At 43.9% G+C, this 11,181-nt stretch overlaps 1 protein-coding gene across 1 annotated transcript; it reads right to left on the bottom strand.

Moving 5' to 3' along the window:
• Positions 1 to 3,583: 3,583 nt before the first annotated feature.
• On the bottom strand, positions 3,584 to 10,104 carry LOC126989929 (protein Wnt-7b-like). Its single transcript, XM_050848530.1, has 6 exons — positions 10,055 to 10,104; positions 7,934 to 8,154; positions 5,335 to 5,500; positions 4,938 to 5,037; positions 3,678 to 3,928; positions 3,584 to 3,602 (listed from the first exon to the last, which is right to left on the bottom strand). The coding sequence occupies exons 1-6, from the start codon at positions 10,102 to 10,104 to the stop codon at positions 3,584 to 3,586; spliced, it is 807 nt and encodes a 268-aa protein (XP_050704487.1).
• Positions 10,105 to 11,181: the final 1,077 nt, after the last annotated feature.

Here is an 11,181-nt window from a genome sequence, read left to right as displayed (position 1 = left end):
CTCATAGTTGTCTTTTTTTACCTCACGGGGTCAAAATGGGCAAAATTTGGAGGTCAGCTGACCACATCTTACCACCTGATAATGTTGTCAGTTTTGGTCTCATTATCAATTTGGACAGATTAACTCTGTGCTACTGCATTTTGGTACGTGTAGCTCTTGGGGTAAGACATTTTTACCCAAATTTGGAGGGCAACTGACCCCCTTTTACCACCGAGAAATAGTGTCAGTTATTAGTAGATTCATATCTACTGCATTTTATCATTATACTGAGTGAATATGATTCGTGTAGCTTTTGGGGTAAAATCCAACACTTTTAGGGTCTTTTTAAGGGCAGCTGACCCCTTCATCCCCCTTAAATATTCTGTGAGTTATATCGCCATATTATTAAGAATAAATACATAGTTTTATATACAAAGTTTGAAGTGTATAGTTTGAAAAGTAAAATCAACCTCAAAAAGGGGTATTTTGGCACCCCCTGGGGGCAACACCCACCCGAGTTGAAGCAGCTGACAAACCTTTTTCAATTGTCGGTGATAAACTTAACCAAGTTAGAGCATTATATCTTCTGGGCTCGTTGGGGTAAAATCACCCGTAGCTAGCTCTCGGACTATTATCTCAGCTCGCCAGAGGAAAAATAACAGTCGTAGAAAACTGGTTGCCCCGTCCGTCATGCCCGTGAAGCTGCAACCTGTGGTTTGTGACGCAATTATGAGGCCACATCTAAGTGTAAATACAGTTGTTTGCCGAATATCAGCCTTTTGTATGACATATCAAAACGATGAATGTATGTATTTGTCATATAATAAAATTCCAAATATAGCAAAGATCTCACTTCATCCCTGAAATGACGAGGACCATGGAAATATTGCAGCAGTCGGACGGACGGACACACACACACACACACACACACACACACACACAGGGCAGTAGATGTGTTTCTAAAGTCGGGATGTGTTTAGAATATATTAGTCGGTCTGTCAGAAATGTCGCTCCACCGGCGGTCACTCGTGGTGACAGCAAAAGACGTTATCTAAGGGAGTCACAAAGGGATATCACAAGAGTATTAATAAAAGATCTAGATATAACATTTTCATGTAAATATTGTAAAAAACATATGTAAAAGCTCTTCTTTCTGCCTTGCAGTTTGTGCAGAGACTGTTTAGGCTCCGTCATGGCAAAGCGTTGATATGCAAATATTCTCACAGCACTTGATAAATCTCAAGACAGATCACTGATTACGAATATCCAAATTGTTTATATAGCTCGTAAAAGTGTTAGTCAGACTACTCGCAACTGGTGTTCCGTCAACAGCTGCCTCAGGAGTAAGCGTTGTGTTGGCCGCCGCTACATGGAGGGCGTGTGTTGGTTTATGCTTCGCTGCCGGGTCAGAGGAGACACCAGCACCTAATGTCGTCTGACAAAAACACAGACCCGTGCAGATCACATAGGGAGGTACAAGGCAGTCGTTCTTGTTGAGGGTTGGCTGGTGTGGATCCTTAGCTGGACACCCACTGATGGTGCAGAAAGCCTATCACCTTTGTTCGTGTCTGCGCATCAGGGGAGAAGAGAGCATTGGTGGTGGCGTCCATGTTGTAAACACGCGGGCCACCTAGCACAGCGTTTCAGGCAATGCCATCCATTACGGAGTGTTTGTACGCAGTCACTGAAGAACCTTGTCGATGCTGAACGAAACTATGTCCCTCGCGCCCTCCAATGAAGAATCTCTGCCGGGAGATCACAGCCTCGCCGCCTCCCGCTACGGACGGTCACTTGCAGTTGTTCTCCTCGGTGTCCTCCATGCAGGTGTGGCACTGCACGTAACAACACCAGTGAAACTTGCAGTTGCAGTGCCATGTGCGTGTGTACTGGTGAGTGTTGTACCCGCGGCCACAGCACAGCAGGTCACAGCCACCTGGCCCTGATGATGAAGAGGAGCAGTGAAAGTCTGACCGATACTCTGTAACTCTAACTCTGTAACCATCACTTTGTAACGGTGCACTGTGCTGGGAATTTATAAAAAAAAGCTCTGCTGGGTCACAATTATTGAGTCGCATTATGTCGAATTTTATTGCATACAGCCCCTAGAAGTTCGGCAGGAAACTAGCAACAACATTGATGATTACGCTAAAAGGTGTGGAGAAACAAACACTGTAAAATGCAAGTAAATTTTGAGGTCGCAGTATATTACCTGACGAAGTTCTGTTGCATTTGCGACCCACGGTGCCCAGCGAACCCACCGCGGGATTCATTGGCAGTAGTTGGGACTCCTTTCCAAGTACACGAGATGAAACTTGCGGGGCCGTCGAGCTCTTCTCCTGACCCTCTCCAGACGCAGGTGAGGCGTGGATCTTTCGTTGCTGTTCCACCTTACCACTGGCGACATAAGTGGCTTCCTGTAATGCTATCAATATCAATGTATGTAGGTGGGAGAGTATTATAAGTATTATTATTATTGTTATTATTATTATTATTATTATTATTATTATTATTATTATTATTATTATTATTATTATTATTATTATTACTACTACTATTATTATTATTACTATTATTATTATTATTATTATTATTATTATTATTATTATTATTATTATTATTATTATTATTACTATTATTATTATTATTATTATTATTATTATTATTATTATTATTATTACTATTATTATTATTATTATTATTATTATTATTATTATTATTATTATTATTATTATTATTATTATTATTATTATTATTATTATTATTATTACTATTATTATTATTATTATTATTACTATTATTATTATTATTATTATTATTATTATTATTATTATTATTATTATTACTATTATTATTATTATTATTATTATTATTATTATTATTATTATTATTATTATTATTATTATTATTATTATTATTATTACTATTATTATTATTATTATTATTATTATTATTATTATTAATATTATTATTATTATTATTATTATTATTATTATTATTATTATTATTATTATTATTATTATTATTATTATTATTATTATTATTATTATTATTATTATTATTATTATTATTATTATTATTATTATTATTACTATTATTATTATTATTATTATTATTATTATTATTATTATTATTATTATTATTAATATTATTATTATTATTATTATTATTATTATTATTATTATTATTATTACTATTATTATTACTATTATTATTATTATTATTATTATTATTATTATTATTATTATTATTATTATTATTATTATTATTACTATTATTATTATTATTATTATTATTATTATTATTATTATTATTATTATTATTATTATTATTATTATTATTATTATTATTATTACTATTAGTGTTATTACTATTATTATTATTACTACTATTATTATTATTACTACTATTATTATTATTATTATACTATTATTATTATTATTATTATTATTATTATTATTATTATTATTATTATTATTATTATTATTATTATTATTATTATTATTATTAGTAGTAGTAGTAGTAGTAGTAGTAGTAGTAGTAGGAGGAGGAGGAGGAAGAGGAGACATGGAAACATGGAAACATGGACGAGCAGGCAGCAGAAAGCCTATGACTCATTGGACTGCCTGCTTTCAGTGATTTAATCAATTCATCAGCCATAGGAGTGACTTACGGGAAGGATTAAAGCACTTCTGGAGGAGGAGGAGGAGGAGGAGGATAATGATAAGAAGAAGAGGATGAAGAGAAGATGAAGAGGGAGAGGAGGTGAATGGAAGGGGAAGGGGGTGGAGAATACCTTATGCACCGAGACGGACTTGGCCTTCCTGTACTTGTGGAAGAGGTGCTTCCCGATGAAGGTGAAGGGCGGGAGGGTCTTCCAGCAGGTCTTGACGGTGCAGGAGCCCGACACGCCGTGGCACTTGCACTCCGTCCTCATCCCGCTCCGCACCGCCTGGGGGCAAGACGCGGGTTAGTGCTTCACGCCAACATGGGGACACGGCACCCCCTTGGCACCCCTGGAGCTGCACTCCCCCCTTCCCCCACCGCCCCATAGAAAAGGAAGTGTTATCCATTTCGCGATGATTGTAGTAATGAAAAAAAATTATAGCACACACACACACACACACACACACACACACACACATAATAATAATAATAATATGTAATAATAATAATAATAATATTATTATTATTATTATTATTATTATTATTATTATTATCATTATTACTATTATTATTATTATTACTGTTATTATTATTATCATTATCTTTATTAGCAGGTGTTGTTATTGGTGGTGGTGGTGATGGCGGTGATGGTTCTGCTGTCGCTGCTGCCCTTGCTTCTGCTACTCTTGTTATACTGATAGAGCAGCCGTCAGGATGAAAGGCAGCTATACAATCGTTCTATTCATAAGCGGGTGCATACGCTATAGCTGCGCGTGCTGCGGTGCTCATCTCTGTACCTTTGGCCTTTTGAGTCTGTGTTAAGTAAGAACCCAATACCCCGGGACACGGGCCAATGTGATATCCGGGATTGCCACAGTTTACCTTCCCCAGGTTTCCCCAGGTACCAATTTATCGACCAGCCCGGAAGGGAGGGTGAACAGCTGGGTGAGCTGCACGCCGACTGCCCGGGCCAGGATTCGAATCCAGGCCCGTGGATTCATAACCAGGCGCGCTGACCACTGCTCCACGGATGCGCATATTATTCTTAGCAGCAATATTAATATGCTCAGAAGGAAAAGTATTAAGAAAATAGTGCTAGAAGCGAGATAACTAAAGTACCTTTAGTAACAATTATTACACTTCTAACAGCCGCATGTGCAAAGGAAAAAATTGGAGAATAGTGGGAGCAGGGACAAGTAGGGCAACAATATGCAAATTTTCTAAGCAAGAACAGTTTCTGGTGAGCATGCACGGAGCCGCCGCTGCCTTGTGGAGGCGGCGCCCCGGACACTAACCCTGCGTCCCGCCCGGTTGTTGTGCAGGTTCATGAGGGCGCGGCCGTCCCCCTCCACCTCGCGGGCGTCCAGGAACTTCCTCGCGAACCTGACCCCGAACCTGCAAGCGGCCGGGAGGAGGAAGGAACAAGGGGCCGATGAGTATGGGGCTGCGTGCGTAACTTGTTGAATCTGTCTCATTATTGTGTGTGTAGGTATATCAGTATTTGGGTGTCCTGTGTATGAAAGTACGCTGTTTGGTGTACATGCACACGTAAGCTTGCTTCATTCTGAATGCCCCGCGTTTATCATCTTTCATATATGTTGTATTGGGGCATGCATTGACAGTAAGTCTGTGATATATATGTCCAGGAGAATGAAGAGTTCAAACAGGACATTCTTAACATGCACCTCTCACCTAATGTCGGCGCTGCAGCCCCATTTCCACCCGGAAGAACTGTACCGCCCTCGCCTGCGGTCGTCACAGCCAAAGGTGGAGATGTTGCCACGGGAGCAGGCGGTCGTGACGCTGTGGGTGACTCCCGCGCTGGTCACCGCGTACGTGTAGGCGGCCTCGCGGCTCCCTGTGGATACCAGTGAGAGGATTGGTGAGGGAGAACAGGTGAGGGCCTTCAGAGGTGCACCATCGCTCACCGCACTTAACTGTTCCTATTTGTCAATAACTAACCTGACATCCATTAATATTTTTGTTTTTTAGAGGCATAGCTGTCATAATTCACAAGAGATTAATACACTAGGAACTTTTCTTTGTTGAGAAAAAAAATGTCAAGGAAGCCTTCAGCCATCCAGGTAACCACAACAAGAAGTCATTGTATATTCTTTTCCGTAGGGCGTAGACCAACACAACTGAGTTACGACAAATCAGATCATGTTCGCTGTTACTTATTTATGAATTCCTGAAAAAACTAATTAACATCAAGACAATTATTTGATTCCAAGACATTCTTTGCGTGTAATGCGGCGTTCGGAAGAAGCGGGTGAAGGACTGCTGCCCCAGGCCACCGGTGTGGCAATAACCCAGCAATGCCACATTCAAGGGCGGCCTGTCTGCGTGTGTTTGCCTTTTTCGTCATAATCACCGGGCGGCCCCTCGATGGTGATGTCCCGAGGGCTGATGGCGGGAGCAGCAGCACTGAAGAGTTCTGTGGCGTTATGTTTAACGTCTTGCCTCCACGGGATTATATGCCGAAAATGACCCACAGTTTGCTGCCTGCACTTTATGTCAGGCATGTATGGCGTCGCAGAATCACAGAAGTCATGTGAGGTATTCTCGTCACAGATTTCATGCGGATACTTGCTGATGGGCCGTTACAACGCCAGAAAACGGGCACACAGATAAAGAAACCCAACCGGTTCTGGCACCAGCGCTACGAGTGATTTATATACAAAATTGTAGGGGACGCGTGGTTGGTGGGGCTGAGGCCGGCCATTAAGGGGGTGACTGGGCTTGCTGGGGAGGGGGAGGAGGCGGCCTACAGCATGATTGACGGGCGGCCACTTTTGATGCTCACCCAACTAGCTCCTTCAAGGCATGACATTTATTACTAATAAATTTTACTTTCGGTGCAATGATGGCCACGCTGACCACACACTGGCTCCCTCCCCTCCCCTCAGAGATGGGTGTGGCCAGCGCTGGCGGATGTCGAGAGTGAACTCAGAAAGACCCAGTATTTATATATTTTGCATCTTACGAATGCTGTAAAAGTTGTCTGATAATGTGAAAATATACATGAACTTTAGCGTTCATAATTAATGTGTTCAGTTAATGTGCATCTGCCACTGAAAAAGGAGCTGCGCCCCCAGCACAAACTACGCCACCGGGCGGATGGCAGGGCGGGTGTTTTCTTGTCCCCGGCCATACAGGCTTCGTGATGCGACAAATGATCTGGCTCAGTCCGGGGCCCCATCCTGCCCTGCTCAACTCACTCCCCTTGGTTTTTGTAAGATAATGTCCGCGGGCAGCGAGCCTCATTGGTGGCTTTTGTGCCAGATTCCCTCCGTTAGAAAAGGATCATCCAGGAGAATGTACCGTAACTGATTGTTAAGACTGGTGGCACAAAAGACTTTCTTCATTGACTGTCCACAACGCTTTCACAACGAGGGGGTGCAGGCCAGTCCCTGAATAGTGAACATGTCACGCAGTAAATCGGTCTGCAGATCATCTTCGAGAGGAGTTTTGAGCAAGTTGAAAGTTATATGAACACGGACACGTAGTTGGTAAACACTCATAACAAACCTGCTCATCTTGTAGGAAGGTTTACGAGAAGAGTGTTGTTCGGTGAAGAAATATGGCAAGCTGACCATGTCCCGGGGGGATCTTACCAGGCTAATGGACCTTTGAATTGGGTTTTAGAGAACAAAAATGACAATCGGTACAAAACGAGGATTACATGCTATTACGTAAACAAATAGAGCTGAGGGTAAAGAAGGAGATAAGTAGGGGGAACAGGGGCTCAGGCAGGGAGCAGTGAAAGAGACGTGAAAAGGAACGGTGCGCACGTGTTGAGGGGACGAAGCAACCCTTGTGGGGCGCTGTGTGCTCACCCTTGCCCGGCGGCGGGAGAATAATGGGGACACGGTCGCTGAGAGCCTCTGGGAGCGGGGATGGCTTGCTGATATGTCGCAAGGGTTAATCCCATGCTCAAGTGCGGAGAAAGGCTACATATACCTTCCCCTCCACGACAGCTTAATGGTCAGGGATGCAATGCAGTACGTGCAGCTCGGGCTACTTTAAGAGGTTCATCTGGAGTTTTAGAAGCCCAGAAACATGAATGACTATATCGCCTTACTCTTATATTATGATTATTACATATGATCCTGAGCGACAGAAGTACAAGTAACATCCTGACGAGTGAGAACGAGGGTGTTACTGTCACGGTGCTCGCTTCCATCTTTGTGTTAGTAAGTGCCATACAAGCTGCATAATATCAATCAGTGTCTGAAATGTGTAGTTTAGAAAAGCATGGATGAAACCTCGCCAGCCATTATTAACTGACCCACAAGAACGATGTGGCCGAACGCGCTGCTGCTGGTAGACGCCAGGGAACAGTTCCACCGATGATGCTGGAACTGCCGCTGGCGCTCTCGCAGGCCCGCCCTCGCACCTTCACTGATGGCCACCATGGCACGCGTACAGATGCGGCTCTGGCGGGGCGTGAGGCCGGGCACCCGCGAGCACAGCAGGTGGGCGCCCAGGACCCCCGCTGACGACACCGTCCTGGGGGAAAGGAAAGATGGGGTGAGGGGGAGGCAGATTAAGTATACGTTAGTGTTGGGACGACCTGCAATGCATCATGATGTGAAGCGCCACCACGCACGAACTTACGCCACACGACTCTACGCACTATGTCATTGTCCGAACCTTTTCAAACCATGTGTGGGCTACCATGTACTTCCCCAGACCAGCCTTGCGTCCCGATACACCCATGACAAAAACGAGTATGCAGACACTGACATTACTCGTCATCGTCTGGCGCATTGCTACCATCATCCCAACCTCCACATTGCCTGTTTCGGAATATCGACGTCGAGCACGTAGCAACTCACCATTATGGCGAAGATTGAGGGATACATCATACACGCACGTTGCATAACTAAGTCGGTTTCATTCTTTAGCCAGTTCAAAAGTAAGGGATGGACTACACTGCATACTATTTGTGCTGCTTCTCGAGAAAAATAGTAAACACTATTGTTTTCTTTAAAAAATATCTCAGCTTTAAAGGTCTACAAAGCTACGTGTGCCAGTCTTTCCTCTCCAGGGCCCGGAGTGGCCCAGGGTCACTGGGGTCGCATGGAGAGGCTGCGGTGCCCAATCATGGGTATTAGGATGCCGGACAGATGACCGCCCCGAGGCTGCCGGCGAGTGGAGGGTTGGACTTAATGACCAGGGAAGTTTGGCCTATACTTAGCGGCCGTGAAGCTCTTTGATTGCCGGGGGTGTTGCGCCATCCCTGCGTGTATCGCCGAGGGAGGAGGGAATCTCCGCCACGATTAGCATAACAGAGGAGTCGGTCAAGTGTAAACGCGCCACCTCAGCTGTCTGCTAGCGGCGGTGTACTCGTGTTTTGTATTGCTTTCTGGGGCCGAGTTCCTACAATACTTTTGTTCCCTAATATTAATGTCATCACAATGCTTCTGAAAACACTGTATTACATCACTTACTATTTCCATAAATAAATGGCCGCCATCAAGTATAGCAGAGTGGTAGGGCGACGCCTTGGATGCGCTGCGTCAGCCCTCACTCTTTACAATCCTTCTAGTTCATTTCTCACGTAGTTTTAATTAATTCCAGCCGAATGCTCACAGAACGTGCCTCGTGTGACACACTTGTTAGCTCACTGAACAGCGTCCCTCCTAACTAGCCTTGATATTTTCAGTGAGCCAATTCGTACGCGTGATGTCACTCGTCGCCGTGCAGGGCAGCTCACCGCCAGTGATTGTAAACACTTCCTGTCCAACCTTGAAACTGATATCTACATTCCGCGTTTCTTTAACAGTAGTTTATGCCACTTGATATTTTTGACACCAGTAATGACATACTTTTGGCAGTGTTGTAAAGTGTTTTCCTATTAAAATGGCTCTATTTTTAAGTGATTTGCTGTCGAGTTTACGAAGAAAAGTAAGGTGAATTGAAACCTGCGGCATAGCCAGAATCTTGACTTTAAAGCCCAACGATTGCAAAAAAGTAACAAAATAACTTACAGTTCCAGGTAAGATTAAGATGCAGGAAAAAGGGATACAGGAATTATCAAGTTTCGAATCTTGCCGTGGCCGGCCGGCGTGCAACTCACCCAGCTGTTCATTCCACCTTTCGGGATGGTTGATAAATGGGCACCTGGGGAAACCTGGGGAAGCCAAACTGAGATACCTCGGATGTCACGCTGGCTCGTGTCCCGCGGTGATGGGTTCGTAACCACTACAGGCTCAAGGACCAATGCGACGGATATGTATACCGAGGCCGCTCAGCTACACCGGATGTCCCCAAATATACCTTACTTCTATGTAGCCATTTATGCCTGATCTGTACCGAGATGTGTGAATTAATCCCGGAATACGTGCTCTCGCGGCGGTGAAAATCAACTTCAGAGCATAATGATATGTACGAGAAGTGTAAATACTCTTGCTGGGTGTTGTCTTCAGCTTCCCGGGTGTGACGTGAGCCGCGCATCGCAGGGATAGGAGATTGTCAGCTCGTCAGTGCATCTTAAGACTAAATGAATAAAAGTATCAGTGTATCTTTAACTTAGTAACTTACTGTCGAGAGAGAGAGAGAGAGAGAGAGAGAGAGAGAGAGAGAGAGAGAGAGAGAGAGAGAGAGAGAGAGAGAGAGAGAGAGAGAGAGAGAGAGAGAGAGAGAGAGAGAGAGAGAGAGAGCATCCTATCATCATGTACTACCACAAAACCCATTCCTCGTGATCCTCCATGAATTTGTAATGAATTTCTTTTCTCCTATTTTGGGCAATCCTAGTCACAGGGCGCCTCGTTTGTTTGTTCTCCGTCCCGGGATGGCCTGGCGTAGGGGGCGGGGCGGTTCGGGGGGAGGGGTCGGCGGGGCAGGGCGAGAGTTGGTGTCGGAGGGAGGGTGGAGCTTTGGGTGGACGATGGGTGGAAGTTATTAGTGGGAGGAAGTGGATGCTGTGGACGAGTAGACGTTGGTGAAGGGATGGAGGAAGGGAGAGACTGATAGTGGAAGATGTAAATAAACGTAGGGTGGAGGTTGTTGGTGGAGGGATGGATGGATCGGTGGAAGGTGGTGAAGTGAGAATGATGGTCGAGAAGCTGTAGCGATCGCGTAAAAAAAAAAAAAAAAAAAAATGAAACCACTGTTATCCAAGAAATCTAGTCCTTGTTATGCCACGCTAGGGCTTCAGGAAAGGCATGCTCAGGTAAAATGTTTTCCGTACATTTCCAGGTAGGCACACGTCTAGGAAGCCAGGGGTACGGACGCCCTCCGCTGCCTCAAGCTACAACTTCCATTAATCAAACTTCTCCTTTTTCAATATTTTTTTCTACTAAATGAAGTTCAACAACTGATGAATAAAACATTTATTCAGTTACTCGTCAGCGTCTTGCACATCGTTTGAGCATTAACTGGCTGGTCTGCTGGGCTGTCTGAACAGCCATCCTCAGAAGTACCTCGTCGGTTCATTATTTCAAGCCATCATCGCTTCGCCTGGGCAGAAAAAAAGGGCCTCGCAAACCACGGAGCCTTGGTGTGGAGGCAGCTGTCCACCTATACGCTTTA

Source organism: Eriocheir sinensis, unplaced genomic scaffold, assembly GCF_024679095.1.
Source record: "Eriocheir sinensis breed Jianghai 21 unplaced genomic scaffold, ASM2467909v1 Scaffold138, whole genome shotgun sequence".
NCBI lineage: Eukaryota > Metazoa > Arthropoda > Malacostraca > Decapoda > Varunidae > Eriocheir > Eriocheir sinensis.
The sequence above is the reverse complement of the archived record's forward strand: the minus strand, read 5'-3'. Positions and strand labels throughout refer to the sequence as shown.

Excerpts from the sequence above, each read along its gene's own strand:
- LOC126989929 (XM_050848530.1), bottom strand. The coding sequence starts at position 10,104 with ATGCGCGGCTCACGTCACACCCGGGAAGCTGAAGACAACACCCAGCAA. Across the intron at positions 5,501-7,933 it reads CGGCCACATCGTTCTTGTGG|GGAGCCGCGAGGCCGCCTAC; the intron begins GTCAGTTAATAA and ends TGGTATCCACAG. Across the intron at positions 5,038-5,334 it reads GGCTGCAGCGCCGACATTAG|GTTCGGGGTCAGGTTCGCGA; the intron begins GTGAGAGGTGCA and ends GGCCGCTTGCAG.